General features: G+C 59.7%; 1 protein-coding gene across 1 annotated transcript; it reads left to right on the top strand.

Moving 5' to 3' along the window:
• LOC309889009 (phosphoribosylformylglycinamidine synthase-like) lies at positions 1–22,338 on the top strand. The gene is given in 25 exon segments (XM_082781670.1): positions 1–100; positions 1,128–1,268; positions 2,338–2,462; positions 3,339–3,467; positions 4,536–4,667; positions 5,488–5,616; positions 6,225–6,298; positions 7,422–7,578; positions 8,160–8,221; positions 8,919–9,080; positions 9,716–9,829; positions 10,515–10,646; positions 11,950–12,180; positions 13,711–13,891; positions 14,943–15,026; positions 15,520–15,675; positions 16,497–16,622; positions 17,521–17,666; positions 18,467–18,677; positions 19,561–19,652; positions 19,758–19,872; positions 20,411–20,560; positions 21,069–21,236; positions 21,920–21,988; positions 21,991–22,338. Coding segments are annotated over 24 exon segments (3,240 nt in total). The 5' UTR covers positions 1–100; positions 1,128–1,209; the 3' UTR covers positions 22,227–22,338.
• The last annotated feature ends 3,907 nt before the right edge of the window (positions 22,339–26,245 follow it).

Here is a 26,245-nt window from a genome sequence, read left to right as displayed (position 1 = left end):
CCTTTGACCCCTGGGACGTGCAGTACTACACCCGCCTCTTCCGCGCCGCCGGCCGCAACCCCACCACCGTCGAGTGCTTCGACCTGGCCCAGTCCAACAGGTGACGTCCCCAAATGTCCCCAAATGTCCCCAAGTCCCCCCCCCAGGTCCCCAATTCGCCCCCCGTGTCCCTAAGTCCCCCCCTTTCCTCCCCCCGTGTCCCCACATCCTCCCTGTCCCATGATGATGTCCCCTTCTCGTGTCCCCTCTCGTGTCCCCCCCGTGTCCCCAAGTGTCCCCAAATGTCCCCAAAGCCCCCCCCAGGTCCCCATAGTTGCCCCCTGTGTCCCCAAGTCGCCCCCGTGTCCCCAAGTCCCCCCCATTCCTCCCCCCGTGTCCCCACATCCTCCCTGTCCCACGCCGATGTCCCCAATAATGTCCCCTTCTCATGTCCCCCCTTGTGTCCCCAAGTCCCCTCCTGTCCCTATATCCCCCCCATGGCCCCACCTGACCCCGTCCCCATGTCCCCACGTGACCCCATGTCCCCTGTGGGTGCCACCACCCCTGAGGACGTCCCCATGTCCCCGTGTCCCCACGTGACCCCAAGTCCCTTATGGGTGCCACCATCCATGAAGATGTCCCCATGTCCCTTGTCCCCGTGTCCCCTGTGTCCCCTATGGGTGCCACCACCCACGAGGATGTCCCCATGTCCTCATGTCCCCATGTCCTCTGTCTCCATGTCCCCATGTCCCCATGTCCCCTGTGGGTGCCACCACCCTGAGGACATCCCCGTGTCCCCGTGTCCCCTGTCCCTATGTCCCATATGGGTGCCACCACCCTGAGGACGTCCCCGTGTCCCTGTGTCCCCATGTCCCCTGTGGGTGCCACCACCCTGAGGACGTCCCCATGTCCCCGTGTCCCCATGTCCCCTGTGGGTGCCACCACCCTGAGGACGTCCCCATGTCCCTGTGTCCCCATGTCCCCTGTGGGTGCCACCACCCTGAGGACGTCCCCGTGTCCCCGTGTCCCCATGTCCCCTGTGGGTGCCACCACCCTGAGGACGTCCCCATGTCCCTGTGTCCCCATGTCCCCTGTGGGTGCCACCACCCTGAGGACGTCCCCGTGTCCCCGTGTCCCCGTGTCCCCAGCGAGCACAGCCGCCACTGGTTCTTCCGCGGGCGCCTGGTGCTGGACGGCCGCGAGGCGCCGCAGTCGCTGCTGCAGAGCCTGATGGGGACGCAGCGCTCCAGCAACCCCAACAACGTCATCAAGTTCTGCGACAACAGCAGGTGGGCACCCATGGGTGGCCCCCGCCGGGGGGTCCCAGGGTCCCCCTCGCCCGTGGAGGGGGGTGGCGTGAGGGTCTTGGGGTCCCGTCACCCATGGGTGCTCATGGCAGGGTGGTTTTGGGGTCCCGTCACCCATGGGTGCTCATGGTAAGGAGGTCATGGGGTCCCAGCACCCATGGGTGCTCATGGCAAGGTCGTTGTGGGGTCCCGTCACCCATGGGTGGGGATGACGTGGTGGGTATGGGGTTCTGTCACCCATGGGTGCTCATGGCAAAGTTGTTATGGGGGCCTGTCACCCATGGGTGGTGGTTATATGGTGGTTATGGGGTCCCGTCACCCATGGGTGCTCATGGTAAGGAGGTCATGGGGTCCCAGCACCCATGGGTGCTCATGGCAAGGTCATTGTGGGGTCCCGTCACCCATGGGTGCTCATGGTGTGGAGGTTTTGGGGTTCCTTCAACCGTTGGGTGGGGATGGCGTGGTGGGTATGGGGTCTTGTCACCCATGGGTGCTCATGGCAAGGAGGTTATGGGGTCCCATCACCCATGGGTGCTCATGGCGTGGTGGTTCTTGGGCCCTGTCACCCATGGGTGGTGGTTATATGGTGGTTGTAGGGTCCTAGCAACCGTTGGGTGACCGTGACATTGAGGTCACGGAGTCCCAGCACCCATGGGTGCTCATGGCAAGGAGGTCATGGGGTCCCATCACCCAAGGGTGGGGATGACGTGGTGGTAATGGGGTTCTGTCACCCATGGGTGCTCATGGCAAGGTCATTGTGGGGTCCCATCAACCGTTGGGCGACCATGACATTGAAGTCATGGGGTCCCATCACCCATGGGTGCTCATGGCATGGTGATTATGGGCTCCCACCACCCATGGGTGCCCACGCCAAGGGGTTCGCGGTGTCCCAGCACCCATAGGTGCTCATGGCAAGGTCATTGTGTGGTCCCATCAACCATTGGGCGACCGTGACATTGAGGTCATGGAGTCCCATCACCCATGGGTGCCCACGCCAAGGGGGTCTTGGTGTCCCAGCACCCATGGGTGACAGCCAGCCGTGTCCCCTCAGCGCCATCCGGGGCGTGGCGGTGACGGCGCTGTGGCCGCAGGACCCGGCGCGGCCGAGCCCCTTCGAGAAGAGGACGACCACCCGGCACGTCATCTTCACCGCCGAGACGCACAACTTCCCCACCGGTCAGCCATCTTGGGGGCGTGGCCTGGGGGTGGGGGGCGTGGCCTAAAGTTGGGGGCGTGGCCTAAAGTTGGGGCGTGGACCACCAAGTCTTGGTTGGCCCCCATAGGGGTTATGGGTGTGGGTGGGTGTACGGCTGGGGGCGGGGCCTAATTTGGGTGTGGTCGAGTGGGCGTGGTCTTAAAAATTGGGGTGTGGTCTAAAATTTGGGGGCGTGGCCTAAATTTGGGGGCGTGGCCTAAATTTGGGGTATAGTCTACCAAGTCTTGGTTGACCCCCATAGGGGTTATGGGCGTGGGTGGGTGTAGGGCTAGGGGCGGGGCCTAATTTGGGTGTGGTCGAGTGGGCGTGGTCTTAAAAATTGGGGTGTGGTCTAAAATTTGGGGGCGTGGCCTAAATTTGGGGGCGTGGCCTAAATTTGGGGTATAGTCTACCAAGTCTTGGTTGACCCCCATAGGGGTTATGGGCGTGGGTGGGTGTAGGGCTAGGGGCGGGGCCTAATTTGGGTGTGGTCGAGTGGGCGTGGTCTTAAAAATTGGGGTGTGGTCTAAAATTTGGGGGCGTGGCTTAAATTTGGGGGCGTGGCCAGCCAGGTCCTGGGTGCCCCATAGGGGTTATGGCCATGGGTGGGTGTCGGGCTGGGGGTGGAGCCTATTTTTGGGTGTGGTCAAATGTGGGCGTGATCTAGCTTTTTAGGGCGTGGCTTACGGTGGGGGTGTGGCTTAGAATGGGGGCGTGGCCAGCCAGGTCCTGGTTGACCCTATAAGGGTTATGGCCATGGGTGGGTGTCAGGCTGGGGGCGGAGCCAAATTTTGGGTGCGGCCATATGGGCGTGGCCCGGGGGAGGGGGCGTGTCCTGACGTGGCCCCTCCCCCTAGCCGTCGCCCCCTTCAGCGGGGCCACCACGGGCACTGGGGGCCGCATCCGGGACGTGCAGTGCACCGGGCGCGGGGCCCACGTCATCGCCGGCACCGCCGGGTACAGCTTCGGCAGCCTCCTGCTGCCTGGTGAGACCCCAAAGCCCCCCGGGACCCCCCCCAAAATAACCCCCCGCGACCCCAAAATCCTACCCCGGGACCCCCAGATCCCCCCAGACACCCAAAATCCCGCTGCGGGACCCCAAAATCCTACCCCGGGACCCCCAAAGCCCCCGGGACCCCCCCCAAAATAACCCCCTGCGACCCCAAAATCCTACCCTGGGACCCCCAGATCCCCCTGGGACCCCCCCCAAAATAACCCCCCGCGACCCCAAAATCCTACCCCGGGATCCCAAAATCCTACCCCGGGACCCCAAAATCCTACCCCGGGACCCCCAGATCCCCCCGGACACCCAAAATCCCACTCTGGGACCCCAGAATCCTACCCCGGGACCCCCAAATCTCCCTGGGACCCCCCCCAAAATAACCCCTCGGGACCCCAAAATGCCCCTCCTGGACCCCAGAATCCCACCCTGGGACCCCCAGATCCCCCTGGACACCCAAAATCTCGCTCCAGGACCCCCAAAATCCCACCCCAGGACCCCCCAAACCTCCCCTGGGACCCCCAAACCCTCCCAATGGGGACACCCCAAGAACCCCCCAACCACCCCAAGACCCCCCCGACCCCAATATCCCCCCCCAGACTACCCCCTGCCCTGGGAGGACGGGACCCCCAAAGCCTCCTGGGACCCTTCAAACCTCCCCAAACACCCCCCAACCCCCCAAAATCCTTCTTAGGGCCCCCCCCCAAACCTCCCCTAGGACCCCGTAACCACCTCATAACCCCCGTGGGTTCCCCCAAATCCCCCTCTGGGACCCCCAAATCCCCCAAACCTGCCCCGGGACCCCCCAAATCCTCCTTTTGGGGACCACCCCCAGACCCCCCCTGACCCCAATACCCCCCCCCAGACTACCCCCTGCCCTGGGAGGACGGGACCCCCAAAGCCCCCGGGACCCCCAAACCACCCCTAGGACCCCATAACCACCCCATAACCGCCGTGGCTTCCCCCAAATCCCCCAAACCTGCCCCGGGACCCCCAAATCCTCCTTTTGGGGACCACCCCAAGACCCCCCCCGACCCCAATATCCCCCCCCCAGACTACCCCCTGCCCTGGGAGGACGGGACGCTGCCGTACCCCAAATCCTTCGCCCGCCCCCTCGAGGTGGCCATCGGGGCCAGCGACGGCGCCAGCGACTACGGGAACAAATTTGGGGAGCCCCTGCTGGCCGGTGAGGGGGGCGGGGGGGGGCTGGGGGCGTTTGGGGGCATTTGGGGACCCTCCGGGGGTCTGCAGGGACCTTCGTGGCCTTGGGGACCCCTCGGGATATTTGGGGACCCCCCAGGGGCACCCAAAGGTCCCCATGGTCTTGAGGACCCCATTGGGAGATTTGGGGATCCTTTAGGACTTTTGGGGACCCCCATGAGATTTTTGGGGACACTAGGACTTTTGGGGACCCTCTTGGGACATTTGGGGACCCCTCAGGACTTTTGGGGACCCTCTTGGGACATTTGGGAACACCTTGGGACATTTGGGGATCCTTTAGGACTTTTGGGGACCCCCATAGGACTTTTGGGGACCCCTCAGGACATTTGGGGACCCCCTTGGGGCTTTTGGGGACCCCCTTGGGACATTTGGGGACCCCCTTGGGACACTCAGGAACCCCATTGGGACACTTGGGGACCCCATTGGGACTTTTGGGGACCCCCTTGGGACATTTGGGGACCCCATTGGGCACCCTTGGGGACATTTGAGGACCCGTAGGGTCCCTTGGGGACATTTGGGGACATTTGGGGACCCTTGGGGGGGTGGAGATGGGGACATTTTGGTGTCCCTTAGTGACACTGGGAACCCTTGGGGGGACATTTGGGTTCCCTTGAGCACCCTTGGGTGCCCCACATATCTCCGTGGGGGGGGGGAGACATTTGGGGTCACCACCAGCCTTGGTGACCCTATTGGTGACGGGGGGCGCCGGGGGGGGGTCCGTGTGACACCGGGTGACACCGGGTGACACCGGGTGACACTGGGTGACACCGGGTGCCCCCCCCCAGGGTTCGCCCGCTCCTTTGGGCAGGTGCTGCCGGGGGGGGAGCGGCGCGAGTGGGTGAAGCCCATCATGTTCAGCGGGGGGCTGGGGGCCATCGAGGACGCCCACGTGCGCAAGGAGCCCCCCGAACCCGGTGAGAGACCCCCCCCACGGGGACCCCAAATCCCCACGGGACCCCCGAACCCTTCCCCCGGGATCCTAAAGCCCTGTGGGAACCCCGAATCCCCTCCGGGACCCTAAATCCCTATGGAAATCCCAAATCCCCCATGGGACCCCAAATTCCCCATGGGACCCTAAATACCCCCTGAGAACCCTAAATCCCACCCCAAGAACCCCAAATCCCCCCCCCCCCGGACCCTTAAATATCCTACAGGACCCCAAACCCCTATGGAAAACCCAAATCCCCCACGGGACCCCAAAAACCCTATGGGAACCCTAAATCCTCCCCTGAGACCCCCAAATCCCCCTGGGAACCCCAAATCCCCGATGAGACCCCAAATCCCCCTGGAAACCCCAAATCCCCTCCTGGGACCCCAAACCCCTATTGGGACCCCCAAACCCATCCCCAAATCCCCCCCCCATGCCCTCCAACCCACCCCCGGGACCCCGAAACCCGCCCATAGGACCCCCAAATCCCCCCAAGCCCCCCAAATCCCCCCCCAGGACCCCAAAGCCCCCCCATAGGACCCCCAAATCCCCTCCCGGGGGGGCTGAGGGGGTCTCACCCATGTCCCCCCCCAGGGATGCTGGTGGTGAAGGTGGGGGGCCCCGTGTACCGCATCGGGGTCGGGGGCGGCGCCGCCTCCTCCATCCAGGTAAGGGGGTCCCCAATGTCCCCAAGGGGTCCCCAGTGTCCCCAGGGGGTCCCCAACGTCCCCAGGGTGTCCCCAAGTGTCCCTAGGGTGTCTCTGGGTGCCCCCACATGTCCGTAGGGTGCCCTTAAGTGTCCCCTGGGTGTCCCTGGGGTATCCCCATCAAGTCACCAATTGTCCCCTGGGTGTCCCCAAGTGTCCCCTGGGTGTCCCCAAGTGTCCCTATAGAATTCTTGGGTGTCCCTGGGTGTCCCTTAGGTGTCCCCAAGTGTCCCTGGGTGTCCCCAGGTATCCCCATCATGTTCCCAAGTATCCCCAGGGTGTCCCTAGGTGTCCCCAAGTCCCTCCCCAGTGTCCCTGTGTGTCCCCAAGTGTCCCCAGGGTGCCCTAGGTGCCTCCAGGGTGTCTCTGGGTGTCCCCAAATGCCCCCTAGGTGCCTCCGGGGTGTCCCTGGGGTATCCCCATCATGTCCCCAAGCGTCCCCACAGTGTCCCCACGTGTCCCCTGTCCCCCCCCAGGTGCAGGGGGACAACACGGAGGAGCGGGACCTGGGGGCGGTGCAGCGGGGGGACCCCGTGGTGTCCCCTGGGTGTCCCTTAGGTGTCCCCTGGGTGTCCCCAAGTGTCCCTATAGAATTCTTGGGTGTCCCTTAGGTGTCCCCAAGTGTCCCTGGGTGTCCCCAAGTGTCCCCAAGTCCCTCCCCAGTGTCCCTGTGTGTCCCCAAGTGTCCCCAAATGCCCCCTAAGTGTCCCCTGGGTGTCCCTGGGGTATCCCCATCATGTCCCTGCGGTGTCCCCACGTGTCCCCCGTCCCCCCCCCCAGGTGCAGGGGGACAACGCGGAGGAGCGGGACCTGGGGGCGGTGCAGCGGGGGGACCCCGTGGTGTCCCCTGGGTGTCCCTTAGGTGTCCCCTGGGTGTCCCCAAGTGTCCCTATAGAATTCTTGGGTGTCCCTTAGGTGTCCCCAAGTGTCCCTGGGTGTCCCCAAGTGTCCCCAAGTCCCTCCCCAGTGTCCCTGTGTGTCCCTAAGTGTCCCCAAATGCCCCCTAAGTGTCCCCTGGGTGTCCCTGGGGTATCCCCATCATGTCCCTGCGGTGTCCCCACGTGTCCCCCGTCCCCCCCCCCAGGTGCAGGGGGACAACGCGGAGGAGCGGGACCTGGGGGCGGTGCAGCGGGGGGACCCCGAGATGGAGCAGAAAATGAACCGGGTGCTGCGGGGCTGCGTGGAGAGCGGCGAGCACAACCCCATCTGCAGCATCCACGACCAGGGGGCGGGGGGCAACGGTAAGGGGGCACGGGGGGGGCGTGGGGGGGACACGGGGGTCACACGGGGGCATGGGGGTCACACGGGGTCATGGGGGACAGGAGGGGGCATGTGGGGTCACATGGGGACAGGAGGGGGGCATGTGGGGTCACACGGGGGCATGGGGGGTCAGGAGGGGGACATGGGGACAGGAGGGGGCATGTGGGGTCACATGGGGGACAGGAGGGGGGCATTTGGGGTCACACGGGGACATGGGGGTCACATGGGGACATGTTGGGGACATGGGGACAGGAGGGGACATGTGGGGTCACACGGGGACATGGGGACAGGAGGGGGTCACACAGGGACATGAGGGGACATCTGGGGTCACACAGGGACACGGGGGTCACATGGGGACATGGGGGACAGGAGGGGGCATGTGGGGTCACACGGGGACAGGAGGGGTCACCTGGGGACATGAGGGGGCCACGTGGGGTCACACAGGGACACAAGGACACCGGGGGGTGACATGGGGGTCACACGGGGACACGGGGGGGACATTTGGGGTTACCCGAGGACACGGGGGTGACACGGTGACCCCCCTGTCCCCCCCCCATCCCAGGGAACGTGCTGAAGGAGCTGAGCGAGCCGGCGGGGGCCGTCATCTACGCCAGCCGCTTCCAGGTACCCCCCCCCATGGTGACACCCATGGGTGCCCCCCCCCTTGGGCTTGTCCCCTTTGGCATCCCTTAAATAGGGTGGTGCCCCCCCAGCCCCATAGGGACCCCACAGTCACCCCCAAGAGCCCCCCCCCAGCCCCCCAGAGCCCCCCCAGTTCTCCCCCCAACCCCCCAGAGCCCCCCCCAGTCCCTTTCCCCTGCCCCCCCCATGCCCCCCCAGCCCCCCCCAACCCCCCTCAACCCCCCCCATGGGGTCATGGGGCGCTATAGGGCCATTTTTAGGGGCACAGCAGGGGCACCCCCAACCCCACAACCCCCCCCAGAGCCCCCCCCAATCCTACAGCGACCCCCAAGTGCCCCCCCCAACCCCAAAAAGCCCCCCCCAATCCCTTCACCCCCCCCCCCACGCCCCTCCCAATCCCTTTCCCCTGGCCCCCCCCCACCATGGGGTTGCAGCAGGGGGACCCCCAACCCCACAACCCCCCCCCAGAGCCCCCCCCAGTCCTACAGCGACCCCCAGGTGCCCCCCCAACCCCAAAAAGCCCCCCCCAATCCCTTCACCCCCCCCACCCATGCCCCTCCCAATCCCTTTCCCCTGCCCCCCCCCCCCTCCCCATCACCCCCCATCACCCCCCATCACCCCCCACCCCCCAGGGGGGTCACGGGGCGCTATAGGGCTTTTTTTTGGGGGGGGGGCACAGCGGGGGGACCCCACCCTGAGCGTGCTGGAGCTGTGGGGGGCCGAGTACCAGGAGTCCAACGCGCTGCTGCTGCGCCCCCCCCGCCTGGAGCTGCTGCGGAGCCTGGCCCAGCGCGAGCGCTGCCCCCTCAGCGTCGTGGGGAGCATCAGCGGGGACGGGAGGGTAAGGGGGGGGGGGGGGGGGGGGGCACGGGGGGGTCACGGGGGGGGGGACCTGAGGGGGTGGGGGGGGCGTGGGGGGGTTGGGGGTGGAGGGATGGGGGGGTAATGGGGGGATTGGGGGGTGTTAGTGAGGATGGGGGGGCACGGGGGGGCATGGGGGGGGGTTGGGGGGGGGCCTGAGGGGGTTGGGGGGGCGTGGGGGGGGTTGGGGGTGGAGGGATGGGGGGGTAATGGGGGTATATGGGGGGGTTGGGGAGCATCAATGGGGATGGGGGGGTATGGGGGGGGCATAGAAGGGGCATGGGGGGGTCACGGGGGGGGCCTGAGGGGGTGGGGGGGGCGTGGGGGGGTTGGGGGTGGAGGGATGGGGGGGGTAATGGGGGGGTTGGGGGGGATTGGGGAGCATCAACAGGGAGGGGGGGGCACGGGGGGGGCCTGGGGGGGCTCGGGGGGGGGATCTGAGGGGGTGGGGGGGGCTTTGGGGTCACCTTGGGGACGGAGGGGGGGGGGCTTTGGGGTCCCCAAGGGCTGGAATGTGTCCAATGGGAACAGGGAGGGGGGGTTGGGGGGGGATGTTTTTGGGGTGCCCCCTCCCTGCTGACCCCCCCCCCTTCTGTGTCGCCCCCCCCCCCCCAGATCGTGCTGGTCGATGACCTGGAGGCGCCGGTGCCCGAGGGGGGGTCCCACGAGGGGCTCCCCACCCCCGTCAACCTGGAGCTGGAGTGGGTGCTGGGCAAGATGCCCCGAAAGGTGAGGGGGGGGGGGTAAAATGGGGACCCCCCCCCCCTCAAAAAGTGACATCGGGACCCCCCCCCGAGTCACTTGGGGCTGGGGACCCCCAGGAGTCCCCCCCCCAAAAAAAAATGGGGCACCCTCGATGCGGTGACCCCCCCACTACACATCCATGCCCCCCCCCCATATTGAGGGCCCCCCCCCAATATTCAGGGACACCCCATAAGTGCCCCCCTCCCAATTTTGCTGCTGGAAGCCCCCCATTAACCAAGGACCCCTCCCCAGGCAGTGACATCGGGGACCCCCGGGGGGGCTTTAGGCGTCCCCATGTGACCCCGTGACCCCCCCTCCCCTTTTAGGACCCCCCCCCAATACTCAGGGACACCCCATAACTGCCCCCCCCCCCAATTTTATTTCCGGAGACCCCCAAGAACCGGGGACCCCTCCCCAGGCGGTGACATCGGGGACCCCCTGGGGGGCTTTGGGCACCCCCAGGTGACCCCCCCTCCCCTTTTAGGACCCCCCCCAATACTCAGGGACACCCCATAACTGCCCCCCCCCCCCAATTTTATTTCCGGAGACCCCCAAGAACCGGTCACCGGTGGTGACATTGGGGACCCCCTGGGACATTGGGGGTGTCATGGTGTGACCCTGTGCCCCCCCCCCTTTTTTTTTTTTTATGTCCCCCCCCCGCCCCCCCCAGGAGTTCGTGCTGCAGCGGGCGACCCCCACCCTGCGCCCCCTGGAGCTCCCCCCGGGGCTGGGGGTGCGCCAGGCTCTGGAGCGGGTGCTGCGGCTCCCGGCGGTGGCCAGCAAGCGCTACCTCACCAACAAGGTGCCCGTGTCCCCCCCCCCGTGTCACCTCCGTGTCACCTCCCCCCCCCATGGCCAGGGTCCCCTCCGTGTCCTCTGTGTTGTCCCCCCCCCCCCCAGGTTGGTGGTGGTGAGCCAGGGCCCTCCTGTCCCCCAACATGTCCCCAATGTTTCCCCAACGTGTCCCCAACATGTCCCTAACGTGTCCCCTGTGTGTCCCCAATGTGTCCCCAACGTGTCCCCAATGTGTCCCCAATGTGTCCCCAAAATGTCCCTAAAGTGTCCCCAATATGTCCCCAAAATATCCCCAATGTGTCCCCAACGTGTCCCCAAAATGTCCCTAAAGTGTCCCCAATATGTCCCCAAAATATCCCCAGTGTGTCCCCAGCATGTCCCCAAAAAGTCCCCAACATGTCCCCAATGTTTCCCCAACGTGTCCCCAACATGTCCCTAACGTGTCCCCTGTGTGTCCCCACAATATCCCCAGCGTGTCCCCAATGTGTCCCCAATGTGTCCCCAACGTGTCCCCAATGTGTCCCCAACATGTCCCTAAAGTGTCCCCAATGTGTCCCCAAAATGTCCCCAACGTGTCCCCACAATATCCCCAGTGTGTTCCCAGCGTGTCCCCAAAATGTCCCCAAAAAGTCCCCAATGTGTCCCCTGTGTGTCCCCAATGTGTCCCCAACGTGTCCCTAACGTGTCCCCTGTGTGTCCCCAAAATGTCCCCAGCGTATCCCCAATGTGTCCCCAGTGTGTCCCTAATGTGTCCCCAATGTGTCCCCATGTGTGTCTCCAAAATGTCCCCAAAAATTCCCCAGCGTGTCCCCAACATGTCCCCAATGTGTCCCCAAAATGTCCCCAGCATGTCCCCAATGTGTCCCCACAATATCCCCAGTGTGTCCCCAACATGTCCCCAGCGTGTCCCCTGTGTGTCCCCAAAATGTCCCCAACGTGTCCCCAACGTGTCCCCCTCCCCATGACACGTCCCAATCAATGTCCCCAAGTGCGTCCCCATCCCCACCGTGTCCCCTCCATGTCCCCCACCACACACCCCCACCCCTGCCCCCTCCCTGACCCCAATGTGTCCCCAAAATGTCCCCAGCGTGTCCCCAGCGTGTCCCCAATGTGTCCCCAAAGTGTCCCCATCGTGTCCCCCTCCCCATGACACGTCCCAACTGATGACGAGTTGATGCACCCCAACCCCTGCCCCCTCCCTGCCCCCAACCGTGTCCCCAAAACATCCCCAATGTGTCCCCAATGTGTCCCCACGGTGTCCCCACGTTGTCCCCGCGTCCCCCCCTCTTGACTCCCGTCCCGGTCCCCAGGTGGACCGCTCGGTGACGGGGCTGGTGGCCCAGCAGCAGTGCGTGGGCCCCCTGCACACGCCGCTGGCCGACGTGGCCGTGGTGGCCCTGTCCCACTTTGACACCGTGGGGGCGGCCACGGCGCTGGGCGAGCAGCCCATCAAGGGGCTGCTGGACCCCGCCGCCGGCGCCCGCCTGGCGCTCACCGAGGCGCTCACCAACCTCGTCTTCGCCCGCATCACCGAGCTGAAGGTGAGCACGGCCACGGGGTGGCCACGGGAGAGGCGGCGTGGGCACGGTGTGGTCGTGGGAGAGGTGTTGTGGTCGTGGTGTGGTTGTTGGAGCGATGGTTTGGTCGTGGAAGAAGCGTTGTGGTCATGGTGTGGTTGTGGTGTGGCCACGGAAGAGGTGGTGTGGTTGTGGTGTGGTTGTTGGAGTAATGGTGTGGTCGTGGAAGAAGTGTTGTGGTCGTGGTGTGGTCGTTGGAGAGGTGTTGTGGTCACGGTGTGGTCGTGGTGTGGTCGTTGGAGAGGTGTTGTGGTCATGGCATGGTCATGGTGTGGTCGTTGGAGAGGTGGTGTGGTCACGGTGTGGCCACGGAAGAGGTAGTGTGGTTGTGGTGTGGTTGTTGGAGTAATGGTGTGGTCATGGAAGAGGTGGCGTGGTCGTGGTGTGGTTGTGGGAGAGGTGGTGTGGTTGTGGTGTGGTCATCGGAGCGATGCCGTGGTCGTGGTGTGGTCATGGGAGAAGTGTTGTGGTCATGGTGTGGTCGTGGTGTGGTCGTTGGAGAGGTGGCGTGGTCATGGGAGCAATGAGTTGGTCATGACGTGGTCATTAGAGCAAGGGTATGGTCATGGCATGGTCATGGGAGCGATGGCGTGGTCATGACGTGGTCATGGGAGCAAGGGGACGGTCGTGGCATAGTCACGGGATCAATGACATGGCCATGACACGGTCAAAGGCTCCATGACATGGCCATGATGTGGTCAAGGGATCATGACATGGCCATGACATGGTCAAGAGCTCCATGACATGGCCATGATGTGGTCAAGGACTCCGTGACTTGGTCATGACATGGTCATGGGATCAATGACATGGCCATGACATGGTCATAGGATGATGACATGGTCATGACGTGGTCATAGGGTCAATGACGTGGTCAAGAGCTCCATGACTTGGCCATGACGTGGTCAAGAGATCATGATTGGTCACGACATGGTCAAAGGCTCCATGACATGGTCATGATATGGTCATGGGATCAATGACATGGCCATGACATGGTCAAGAGCTCCATGACTTGGCCATGACGTGGTCAAAGGCTCCATGACATGGTCATGACGTGGTCATGGGATCAATGACATGGTCATGACGTGGTCATTGGAGCAATGACATGGTCATGACGTGGTCATAGGGTCAATGACGTGGTCAAGAGCTCCATGACTTGGCCATGACGTGGTCAAGAGATCATGATTGGTCACGACATGGTCAAAGGCTCCATGAAATGGTCATGACGTGGTCATGGGATCATGACTTGGTCACGACATGGTCAAGAGCTCCATGACATGGCCATGACGTGGTCATGGGGCCATGACGTGGTCATGGGGTCATGACTTGGTCACGACATGGTCAAGAGCTCCATGACATGGCCATGACGTGGTCATGGGGTCATGACTTGGTCACGACATGGCCCCAGGAATCATGACATGGTCAGGGCACGGCCACGGGAGCGACGGTCCCCATGTGTGTCCCCCTCCTAACCCCGCCGTGTCCCCGTGTCCCCAGGACGTGAAGTGCTCGGGGAACTGGATGTGGGGCGCCAAGACGGGGGCCGAGGGGGGGGCCCTGGTGGCGGCGTGCGAGGGGCTGGTGGAGCTCCTGCACCGCCTGGGGGTGGCCATCGACGGGGGCAAGGACTCGCTCAGCATGGCCGCCCGCGTGGGCACCGACACCGTCATGGCACCCGGTGAGTCCCGGCGCGGGGCGGGGGCGCGGGGGGCACCCAAGGGTGCTGCGGAAAGGGGTGGGGGGTGGTGGGGGGCATCCCCATGGTGGAGGTGTGGGGGTGGGCGGCGTGGGGCGGGGAGCCGGGGGTGCCAACATCGTGATGGGGTCGTGGGGATGGGGGATGGGTGTCATGGGGCCGGGACCCATGGGTGTCATCATCGTGATGGGTCCGTGAGGATGATTTATGGGTGTAATGGGGCTGGGACCCATGGGTGTCATCACCATGATGGGTTCGTGGGGATGGGTGATGGGTGTCATGGGGCTGGGACCCATGGGTGCCACCACCATGATGGGTTCACAATGATGGGTTATGGGTGTCAATGGCACCAGGACCCATGGGTGTCACCACCATGGTGGTGGGTTGTGGGTGCCACCATCGTGATGGGTCCATGATGATGGGTGATGGGTGTCATGGCACCAGGACCCATGGGTGTCATCATCGTGATGGGTCCGTGAAGATGATTTATGGGTGTCATGGGGCCAGGACCCATGGGTGCTACCATCGTGATGGGGCCATGATGATGGGTCTTGGGTGTCAATGGCACCAGGACCCATGGGTGCTACCGTCGTGATGGGGCCATGATGATGGGTCTTGGGTGTCAATGGCACCAGGACCCATGGGTGCCACCATCATCATGGGTCCATGAAGATGGTTTATGGGCATCATGTGGTCAAGACCCATGGGTGCTACCATCGTGATGGGTCCATGAGGATGGGTTTTGGGTGTCACAGCACCAGGACCCATGGGTGTCATCACCGTGATGTTGGGTTATGGGTCCATGGGGATGGGTGATGGGTGTCATGGGGCAGGGACCCATGGGTGCCACCACCATGATGTTGGGTTATGGGTCCATGGGGATGGGTGATGGGTGTCATGGGGCCGGGACCCATGGGTGCCACCACCCCCGTGATGATCCACGGGGTGCCGCCACCGTGACCCTGTGACCCCGTGGGTCCCGTGACCCCTCTCCCTGACCTCTGACCCCCGTGACCTCTTGACCCTTGACCAGGCACCCTGGTGATCTCGGCCTACGCCGTGTGCCCCGACATCACCGCCACCGTCACCCCTGACCTCAAGTGTCCCGATGGCAAAGGTCGGTGTCCCCGGGGGTCGCGGGGTGTCCCGGGGGGGGCTGGACCCCACCCATGGGGGCTTTGGGGTGGCCTCAAGGAGGCCGGGACCTCCTCTATGGGATTTTTTGGGGTGATTTAAGGAGGCCAGGACCCCCTCTATGGGTTTTTTGGGTGATTTAAGGAGGCCGGGACCTCCTCTATGGGGTTTTGGGTGACCCCAAGGAGTCCAGGATCTCCTCTATGGGATTTTGGGGTGATTTTAGGAGGCCAGGACCTCCTCTATGGGATATTTTGGGGTGATCCCGAGGAGACCAGGACCTCCTCTACGGGATTTTGGGGTGACCCCAAGGATGCCAACCCCCCCCACAAGATCCTTGGGGTTCCCAGTGCCGCCTTCTACCCCCCGAGGGACCCCATTGGGGTTCCCGCGACCCCCATAGGGTGCCCGGGGGGGGGGGGTTGTAGAGCCCCCATGGGTGCCCCCCGGCCTGACGGGGTGTCGGGGGCACCCAGGGGTGCTGCTGTGGGTGCAGCTGAGCCCGGGGCGGCACCGTTTGGGGGGCAGCGCCCTGGCCCAGGTCTTCTCGCAATTGGGGGACGCCTGCCCCGACCTGGACGACCCCGGGGTCCTGGTGGCCGCTTTTGGGGTCACCCAGAAGCTTCTGGAAGGTTTGTGCTGGGTTTTTTTGGGGGGGGGGTTATAGGGGATTTATGGGGGTGGCGGGGAGTTTGGGGCGGGATTTTGGGGTGGGGAGGGGATTTGGGGTGGAAAAGGGGGAGTTTGGGGGCGTGGGGGGGTTTGGGGTGGGGAGGGGATTTGGGGTGGAAAAGGGGGATTTGGGGTGGAAAAAGGGGATTTGGGGGGCATGGGGATGTTTGGGGGGTGGAGGTTTGGGGTGGAAGAGGGGGATTTTGGGGTGGGGAGGGGATTTGGGGTGGAGGGGAGGGGGATTTGGGATGGGTGGGTAGGGGAATTTTGGGGTGGAAAAAGGGGATTTTGGGGTGTATTACGGGATTTGGGGTGGGTGAAGGAATTTGGGGTGGATGAAGGGGAAAGTTTGGGGGGAAGGAGGAAATTTGGGGTGGAAGAGGGAGATTTGGGATGGGAGGGGAAATTTGGGGGGGAATAAAGGAAATTTTGGGGTGGAAGAGGGGGATTTGGGGTGGAAGAGGCGGATTTGGGATGCATGAAGGGACTTGGGGGGGGGGCTTCCAGTAGGGTTTTGGGGTGTGCAGCTCACTTTGGGGGCCACGACGAATTTCGGGGGCACCGATGTTGAATTTCAGGATACCCTTGGAGGGGAGGGGCTGGGGGGGGGGGGCAGCAAAAATTTGGGGCTGAATGCCGAATTTTGGGCACCCCTTTTGGGGTCCGGGGGGGGGGAGGAGCGCGTGGGGATTTTTTTGGATTTTTTTTTTTTTTGGGGGGGGGTCTCGTGGGGATTTGGGGGTCCGGGGCTGACCCCCCCCGTGTGTGTCCCCCCCCCCAGAAGGGGCGTTGAGCGCGGGGCACGACGTGAGCGATGGGGGGCTGCTGGGCTGCGCCCTGGAGATGGCCTTCGCCGGCAACTGCGGCCTCCAGCTCCACATCGCCCCCGACCCCCCCGGCACCGCCCGTGAGTGTCCCCCCCCCACACCCCAAAAAAAAAATCCCCAACCCCCCCGGGATGGCCCCGTGTCCTACAAGGCGGGCCTGGTGGTTCCTGGCCCCATCATGGCCCCGTGATGGCCCCGTGTCCCATGTCCCTATACCCTATATCTCCATGTCCCTAAATCCTATATGTCCGTGTCCCTATGTCCTATAGCACCATGTCCCTATATCCTACATCTCCGTGTCCCTATATCCTATATCCCCATGTCCCTATATCCTATATCTCCGTGTCCCTATATCCTACATCTCCGTGTCCCTATGTCCTATAGCACCATGTCCCCATGTCCTATATCCCCATGTCCCTATATCCTATATCCCCATGTCCCTATATCCTATATCCCCATGTCCCTATGTCCTATATCTCCATGTCCCTATGCCCTATATCCCCATGTCCCCATGTCCTATATCCTCATGTCCCCACATCCCACACCCCATGTCCCCATGCCCCATATCTCCGCACCCCATATCCCCATGCCCCCATGTCCTATATCACCGTGTCCCCATGTCCAATATCTCCATGTCCCATGTCCCCACATCCCATATCCCCATGTCCTATGTCCCTATGTCCTATATTACCGTGTCCCTGTGTCCTATATCCCCACGTCCCTACATCCCCATGTCCTATATCCCCACGTCCCCATATCCCATATCCCCATGTCCCCATTTCCCCATGTCCCATATCCCCATTTCCCCATGTCCTATATCACCGTGTCCCCACACCCCATGTCCCCACACCCCATATCTCCATACCCCATGTCCCATACCCCGTGCCCCATGCCCCCACGCCCCATATCTCCATACCCCGTGCCCCATACCCCATATCCCACACCCCCACCCCGTCCCCCTGTCCCCTGTCCCCGCAGCGCTGGCCGTGCTGTTCGCCGAGGAGCCGGGGCTGGTGCTGGAGGTGCCGGTGGGCAGCAGCGTGGCCGTGTGCCGCCGCTACCAGGAGGCCGGCGTGCGCTGCGTCCCCATCGGCCACAGCGGCCCCTACGGGCCCGATGCCATGGTGAGGGGACGCGGGGACGGGGCGGGAGGTGGCCCGGGGTGGCCCCGTGGGGCTGGGGGGGGCGGGAGGTGGCCAACGGGCACGGCTCCGTGACCTGTGTCGCCTGTCCCCTTCACGTGGCAGCGCTCGTGGCGTTGGGCATGGCGTTGGCCATGATGTTGGCCATGATGTCAACCATGATGTTGGTCATGACGTTGACCTTGATGTCAACCATGACATTGGCGATGATGTTGGCCATGATCTTGGCCATGATGTTGACCATGACGTGAGCCAAAAGGGCAACCATGACATTGGCCATGATGTTGGCCATGATGTCCACCATGACATTGGCCATGATGTTGACCACAGTGTTGGTCATGACATTGGCCATGACGTTGGCCATGACGTTGACCATGACGTTGACCATGATGTTGACCTTGATGTCAACCGTGACGTTGGCCATGATGTCAACGATGACATTGGCCATGACATCAATCATGACATTGGCCATGACGTCGATCATGACATTGACCACAATGTCGACCATGATGTTGGCCATGATGTTGGCCATGATGTTGACCTTGATGTTGACCATGACGTTGACCATGATGTTGACCTTGATGTCAACCATGATGTTGGCCATGACGTCGACCATGACGTTGACCTTGATGTCAACCATGATGTTGGCCATGATGTCAACGATGATGTTGGCCATGCCGTCGACCTCGATATCAACCACACCATCGGCCGCGCCGTCGACCTGGATGACCCCCCCCGTGCCATTACTCACCCCCGACGCCCCCGCGCCCCCCTCCCCGCAGGTTCGGGTGACGGTGGCGGGCGAGGAGGTGGTGGCCGAGCCCGTGGGGGACCTGCGGGGGCTGTGGGAGGAAACCAGTTTCCGACTGGAACGCGAGCAGGCCACCAGTAGCTGCGTGGCGCAGGAGGAGGCCGGGCTGCGGCGCCGCTGGGGGCCCACCTTCAGCGCCCCCTTCGACCCCCTGGAGGAGCCCCCCCTGCTGAAACACCTGGGTGAGGGGTGGGGGGGGGGTGGGGGGGGGCCCAGGGGGTCTTGGGGGGGGGGGTTGGGGGTGTCGGGGGGGGGTTGGGGGTGTCCGGGGGGGTGTGGGAGGCGTGGGGTGGGTGTAGGGGGATGGGGGGTGGGGGGGTTTTGGGGGGATATGGGGGGCTGGGGGCTTCTGGGGGGGTGGGGGGCCATGGGGGTTATGGGGTAGGCATAGGGGAATGGGGGGGTTATTGGGGTCTGGGGGGGTTATTGGGGTTGTGGGGGGGGTTATTGGGGTCTGGGGGGGGTATTGGGGTCTCAGGGGGAGTTATGGGGGTCGGGGGGGTTATGGAGATTTTGGGGGGTTCTGGGGGGGTTATTGGGGTCTGTTGGGGTTATTGGGGTTTGGGGGGGGCTTATTGGGGTCAGGGGGAGTTATGGAGATCTGGGGGGGGTATTGGGTTCAGGGGGGGCTTATTGGGGTTATGGGGGGTTATTCGGGTTAGGGGGGGTTACTGGGGTCTGGGGGGGCTTATTGGGGTTCAGGAGGGTTATTCGGGTTGGGGGGGTTATTGGGGTCTGGGGGGGGTTACGGAGATTTGGGGGGGTTATGGGGGAGTTATTGGGGTTATGGAGGGCTTATTGGGGTTATGGGGGGGTTATTTGGGTTTGGGGGGGGTTATTGGGGTCTGGGGGGGTTATTGGGTTCGGGGGGGGGGGGTTTGGGGTCTGGGGGGGCTTATTGGGGTCTGGGGGGGTTACAGATGGGTTCTGGGGTTCTGAGGGACATGGGGTCATTAGGAGCACATTGGGGTCTGAGACATCCCTGGGATGGGACCCGAGGGGGGGGGTCAAAGCCACTTTGGGGTGTGGGGGGGGTGACACCCCTTGCCCCCCCCCCCCCCCCAGACCTACCGGGCCCCCGCGTGGCCGTGCTGCGGGAGGAGGGCAGCAACGGGGACCGGGAGATGGCGGCCGCCTTCGTCATGGCCGGCTTCCAGGTAAGGGGACCCCCCCCCACCCCAAAATCCGACCCCCCCACACCCTAAAGACCCCCCCCATTATAGGGTGGGGGTCCCCACGTCCCCCCCTTTTCCCCCCCCCAGGTTTGGGACGTCACCACCCAGGACCTGTGCTCCGGCACCGCCACCCTGGACGCTTTTCGGGGGCTCGTCTTCGTGGGGGGGTTCAGCTACGGAGACGTTTTGGGGTCCGCCAAGGGTGAGACCCCCCCCCCAAAAAAAATTTGGGGTCTCTATGGGGTGTCCCCCCCTGATATGGGGGTGTTTGGGGGGGGCTTTTTGGTGTGGGGTTTGGGGGGGGGCCCAATTTGGGGGTTTGCCCTCCAGTTTTGGGGTGTTCCCATCCAATTTTGGGGTTTCCCATAAAAGTTTGGGGTTTCCTAATCAATTTGGGGTTTTCCGTAAAAGTTTTGCGGGTTCCCATCCAATTTTGGGGTGTTTCCATCCGATTTTGGGGTTTCCCTTAAAATTTTGGGGTTTCCTAATCAATTTGGGGTTTTCCCATAAAAGTTTTGGGGTTTCCCATCCAATTTTGGGTTTTCTATAAAACTTTTGGGGTTTCCCATCCAATTTTGGGGTTTCCCATCTCAGTTTTGGGGCGTTCCCATCCAATTTGGCTATTTCCCATCTAAATTTTGGGATTTCCTCTCCAATTTCGGCATTCCCACCCGATTTTGGGCTTTCCCCTATTACCCCTGCCCCCCCCCCTTCCCTAAATTTGTGCCCCCCCCCCCCAGGCTGGGCGGCCTCTGCCCGCTTCGACCCCCGGGTGCGGGCGGCCCTGGAGGGGTTCCGGCGGCGCCCCGACACCTTCAGCCTGGGCGTCTGCAATGGGTGCCAGCTGCTGGCCCTGCTGGGCTGGGTGGGGGCCACCCAAGGGTGCTCCGGTAAGGGGGGGGGCATGGGGGGGTCATTGGGGGGTCGTTGGGGGGCTATGGGGGGGGTTATGGGGTTGGTTATGGGGTTTAGGGGGGGTTATGGGGTGGTTTCTGGGGTTATGGTGCCAGCTTCTGGGTTGGGTGGGGGCCACCCAAGGGTGCTCCGGTAAGGGGGGGGGGAATTGGGGGGGTTATTGGGGGGGCTATGGGGTGAGAGGTTATGGGTTGGGGATTCCTATGGGGGGGGAGTCTTATGGGTATGGGGGGTCCTATAGGTTGGGGGGGTCCTATGGGGTGGGAGTGTCCTATGGGGGGGGTATTATGGGATGGGTGTGTTCCTATGGGTGGGGGGGTCCTACGGGGGGGGAATATTATGGGATGGAGGGGCCCCTTTGGGGGGGGGCTTACGGCTTGGAGCAGTCTCGTATGGGGCTGTGGGTGCCCCCCACGGGCTCCCACCCCCCCATGGTGACATTTTGGGATGTCCCCGGGGGGGGGGGGGGCTGTCCGTTACCAGAGGGTCTATCAGAAGAGGGGGTGCCCCCCCCCGCCGTGGTGCTGGCCCCCAACGCCTCGGGGCGCTTCGAGTCGCGCTTCGTGGCCGTGCGCGTGGAGCCGGGGCCGGCGCTGATGCTGCGAGGGATGCAGGGAGCCCTGCTGGGGGTCTGGGTGGCCCACGGGGAAGGTGGGGGGGGCACATATGGGGGGGGGGAGGGAAATATAAGGGAGGGGGGGGGTCAGGGGAGGCGTGGGGGGGGGAGGGGAGTGGGGTTATGGGGGGTTATTGGGGTTTTGGGGGGTTATGGGGGGTTATGGGAGGGGTATTGGGGGCACTGGGTGGCGCACGGGGAAGGTGGGGGGGGCACATGGGGGGGGGAAATATAAGGGGGGGGTATGGGGGGGTGGGGGGGAGTGGGGTTATGGGGGTATGGGGGGGGGATTGGGGGGTTATGGGGGGGTTATGGGGAAGGTGGGGGGGGCACATGGGGGGGATATGGGGGGGATATGGGGTGGGGGGGCACGGGGGGGCATGGGGGGTGGATGGCAGTGGGGTTATTGAGGTTAAGGGGGGGGCACTGGGAGCACTGGGGGGGGGGGCACTGGGAACACTGGGTGCCTTTTGGGTCCCTTTGGGGGATTTTGGGGTCCGTTCTAACCCCCCCCTCCTTTCTTTTCTCCCCCCTTTTATTTCTCCCCCCATTTTTTTCTCCCCCCCATTTTTTTTCCCCCTTTTTTTTCTCCCCCCCCCCTCCTTTTTTTCTCTCCCCCCTTTTTATTTCCCCCCCTCCTTTTTTTCTCCCCCCCCCATTTTTTTCTCCCCCTTTTTTTTCTCCCCCCCCCTCCTTTTTTTTTTCTCCCCCCCCCCAGGCCGTTTCCAGTTCCGCTCCCCGGGGGGGCTCTCGGCTGCCCTGGGGGGTGGCCTGGTCCCCCTGCGCTACGTGACGACCGGGGGCTCCCCACCACCGAGTACCCCCAAAACCCCAACGGCTCGGGGGGGGGCGCGGCCGCCCTCTGCTCCCCCTGCGGCCGCCACCTGGCCGTCATGCCCCACCCCGAGCGGGGGGTGCGAGCCTGGCAGTGGCCCTGGTGGCCCCGGCTTGGGGGGGGGCCAAAAATCCCCCCAAATTTGGGGGGGGGGCGCAGAAATCGGGGGGCGCCCCCGCCCCCTGGTTGAGGATGTTCTGCAACGCCCGGGAGTGGTGCGAGGGGGGGGCGTGAGGAGGGCACACGGATGGGGCTGAGCCACGGCTGCCCCATAGATGACCCACGGATGGACCCACGGACAGACCTGACCCATGGCTGCCCCATAGCTGACCCACGGATGGACCCATGGACAGACCCACGGACAGATCTGACCCACACCTGCCCCATAGATGCCCCACAGACAGACCCACAGACAGATCTGACCCATGGCTGCCCCATAGCTGACCCACAGATGGACCCACAGACAAAGTTACAGACAGACCCACGGACAGATCTGACCCACACCTGCCCCATAGCTGACCCACGGATGACCCACGGACGGACCTGACCCACACCTGCCCCATAGATACCCACAGACTGACCCACAGAGGGACCAACAGACAGATCTGACCCATAGATGCCCCATAGCTGACCCACCGATTGACCCACGGATGGAGCTGACCCACACCTGCCCCATAGATGCCCCACAGACAGACCCACGGACAGATCTGACCCACGGCTGCCCCATAGCTGCCCCACAGATTGACCCACGGACACAGTTATGGACAGACCCACAGATTGACCCACAGAGGGACCAACGGTCAGACCCACGGACACATCTGACCCATAGATTGACCCACGGACGGACCACGGATAAAAGCCACAGACAGACCCATGGAGGGACCAATGGATGGACCCACGGACAGACCTGACCCACAGCTGCCCCATAGCTGCCCCACGGACAGACCCACAGACAGACCTGACCCACAGACGGACCCACAGATGCATCTGAGCCACAGCCAGATCTGCCCCACAGCCGCCCCACGGACAGATCGGACCCACACCTGCCCCCCTGCCCTGCCCCATAGCCAGCCCCACGGCTGCCCCATAGATACCCCAGCCCCACATCTGCCCCACGGCTGCCCCATGGACAGACCCACGGACAGATCTGACCCACGGCCGGACCCACAGCCAGCCCCACATCTGCCCCCCCCCACCACCCTGCCCCATAACCTGCCCCATAACCTGCCCCATAGATGCCCCAGCCCCACATCTGCCCCCCCCCCACCCCCCTGCCCCATAGATGCCCAGCCCCACGGCCAGCCTGGCCCCGCCCCCTTCGCGCCCCCTGACCAATGGGAGCTGAGCCCCCTTCAGCCCCGACCAATAGGGAGCCGCGATGCGGAGGGGGGGCGGAGCTTGCAATAAACGCCTGGGTGCAACCACGTGGGGAGATTTGGGGTTAATTTCAGGGATTTTGGGCAATCGGGGGAGGGATTTGGTCACAACTGAGGAGTTTGGGGGGGGCGGGGGCAGAGGAGGGTTTGGGGAGAATTTAAGGGATTTGGGGCAGTTTGAGGAAGGAGGAAAATTGGGGAGGGGTTGGGGGCTCTGGGAGGAGATTTGGGGTTAATTTAAGGGATTTGGGGCAATTTGAGGAAAGGGGAAAATTGGGGAGGGGCCGGAGGCTCCGGGGAGGAATTTTGGGGCTAATTTAAGGGATTTGGGCAATTTGGGGAGGGGCAGGGATTTGAGGCTAAACTGAGGGGTTTGGGGTTCCGGGGGAGATTTGGGGCTAATTATTAGGATTTGGGGCAATCTGGGGAGGGAGTGAATTTGGGAACGGGGGGGGGGGGGGGGGGGGTCAAACCCCACAGTGAGATTTGGGGCCAAATACATCAAATAAAGAAGTAAATAAAATAAAAAAAAGCGAGTAAATTTCGACTTGAAACTTTAACAAAAATAACAATAATAATAAATTTAAAATTACGAAAAACCTGCATTTTAAAAGAAAAGTTAGACTGCCATTTATAAAACAAAAATCGATTTTTTAATTCAAATAAATTGGTGTTTATCGAGGGGGGGGGCACCGAATAACCAACGGGAGGCAGGGAACGGGGGGAGGCGTCAAGGCCAACACGGGGGGGGGGGGGGGCACAAAACACGTGGGGGGGGGGGGGGGGGGGTGCGTCCTCAGGGTCTTTGACCCCCCCCTCCCCAACCCCCCCCCGAGGTTTTTGTAAGTAAAGGGAAAAAAGGGAAAAATAAGGGGAAAAAAAGGGGGAATCAAGAAATAAAGAAAGGAATAAAATAAAAAAATAAATAAAAATAAAAAAAATAAATAATAAATAAATAAATAAATAAAATAAATAATAAATAAATTAAAAATAATAAATAAAAAAATAAAATAAAATAAAATAAAATAAAAATAAAATAAAATAAAATAAAATAAAATAATAGATCAATACATAAAATAACATAAAATAAAATAAAATAAATAAAATAAAATAAAATAAAATAAAATAAAATATATAAATGAAATAGATAAAATAATAAAATAAATAAATAATAAAATAAAATAAAATAAAATAAAATAAAATAGATAAATAAAATAGATAAATAAAATAAATAAAATAATAAAAGAAATAAATAAAAAATAATAAAATAAAATAAAATAAAAAAATAACATGAAATAAAATAAAATAAAATAAGAATTTAAAATAACTAGAATAAATAAAATAAAAGAGATAAATAAAATAAATAAAATAATAAAATAAAACAAATAAATAATAAAATAAAATAAAATAAAATAAAATAGATAAAATAAATAAAAGAAAAATAAAATAAATAAATAATAAAATAAAATAAAATAGATAAAATAAATAAAATAAAAATAATAAAATAAAATAAAATAACTAGAATAGATGGAAATAAGGGAAAAAAAGGGGAATAAAGGAATTAAATAAAGAGATAAATAAAAGTAAAATGGATACAGGAAATAAATAAATGAAATAAAAAAATGAAATAAAAAAAGAAATAAAAAATTAAATGAATAATTACATGAATAAATATAAATAAAATAAAGTAAATAAAATGGGTAAAAGAAATAAAATGGATAAAAGAAATTAAAAAAATGAAATAAAATAAATCAAATAAATCAAAGAAAATGGATAAATGAAATAAATAAATTAATTAAATAAGAAATCAAAGAAAAGGATAAAATAAATGAAGGAAATAAAATAAGTCAAATAAATGAAGAAATAAATAAAAATAAAATGATAAAATAAATAACTAAAATAAAAAATAAATAAAATAAATAATAAAATAAATAAAATGGATAAATGAAATAAATAAATCAAAGAAATCAAAGAAAAAATCAAAGAAAAAAATAAAATAGATAAATAAAATAAATACATAAATGAATGAATAATTGACTAAATAAATGAAATAAAATAGATTAATAAAATAAATTAATTAAAATAAAATGGTAAAATAAATAAAATAAAATAAAAAAATAAAATAAAATAAAATAAAATAAAATAAAATAAAAATAAATAAATAAATAAAAATAATACATTAATAGATTAATTAATTAAAAGGAAATAATAGAATAAATCAAATAAATCAAATCAAATCAAATAAATAGATAAAAGAAATCAAATAAATGAAATAAAGTAAAATAAAGTAAAATAAAGTAAAATAAAGTAAAATAAAATAAAGTAAAATTAAATTAAATTAAATTAAATTAAACAAAATGAAATAAAGTAAAATAAAAAGTAAAATAAAATAAAAGAAAGTAAAATAAATAAATAAAATTAAAAATAAAATTAAATAAATAAATAAATAAATAAACAAATTTCGACTTGAATTTTTTTGTTAAAAAATTAAATTTAATTAAAACAAAAAAAAAAAAAACAAAAAAAAAAAAAAAAACAAAAAAAAAACCCGCGTACTTTAAAAGAAAAACCCCAAATTTACCGTTTTTGCCTAAACCCGGGGTTTTTCACCAAACGAAACCCTAAAAAGCTCCTGCCCCCCCCCCCAGGGTCTTTGCCCCCCCCTCGTGCTCTTTGCCCCCCCCTTTATTTTTCACCCCCCCTTTTTTTTTACCCCCCCCTTTATTTTTTGCCCCCCCCCGTGCTCTTTGCCCCCCCCCGTGCTCTTTGCCCCCCCCTTTTATTTTCCACCCCCCCTTTTTTTTTTTCACCCCCCCCTTTTTTTTTTTACCCC

This window comes from Aythya marila (assembly GCF_965140915.1).
Source record: "Aythya marila genome assembly, chromosome: 31".
Classification (NCBI taxonomy): Eukaryota; Metazoa; Chordata; class Aves; order Anseriformes; family Anatidae; genus Aythya; species Aythya marila.
This window is presented reverse-complemented; position numbering and strand designations above follow the sequence as displayed.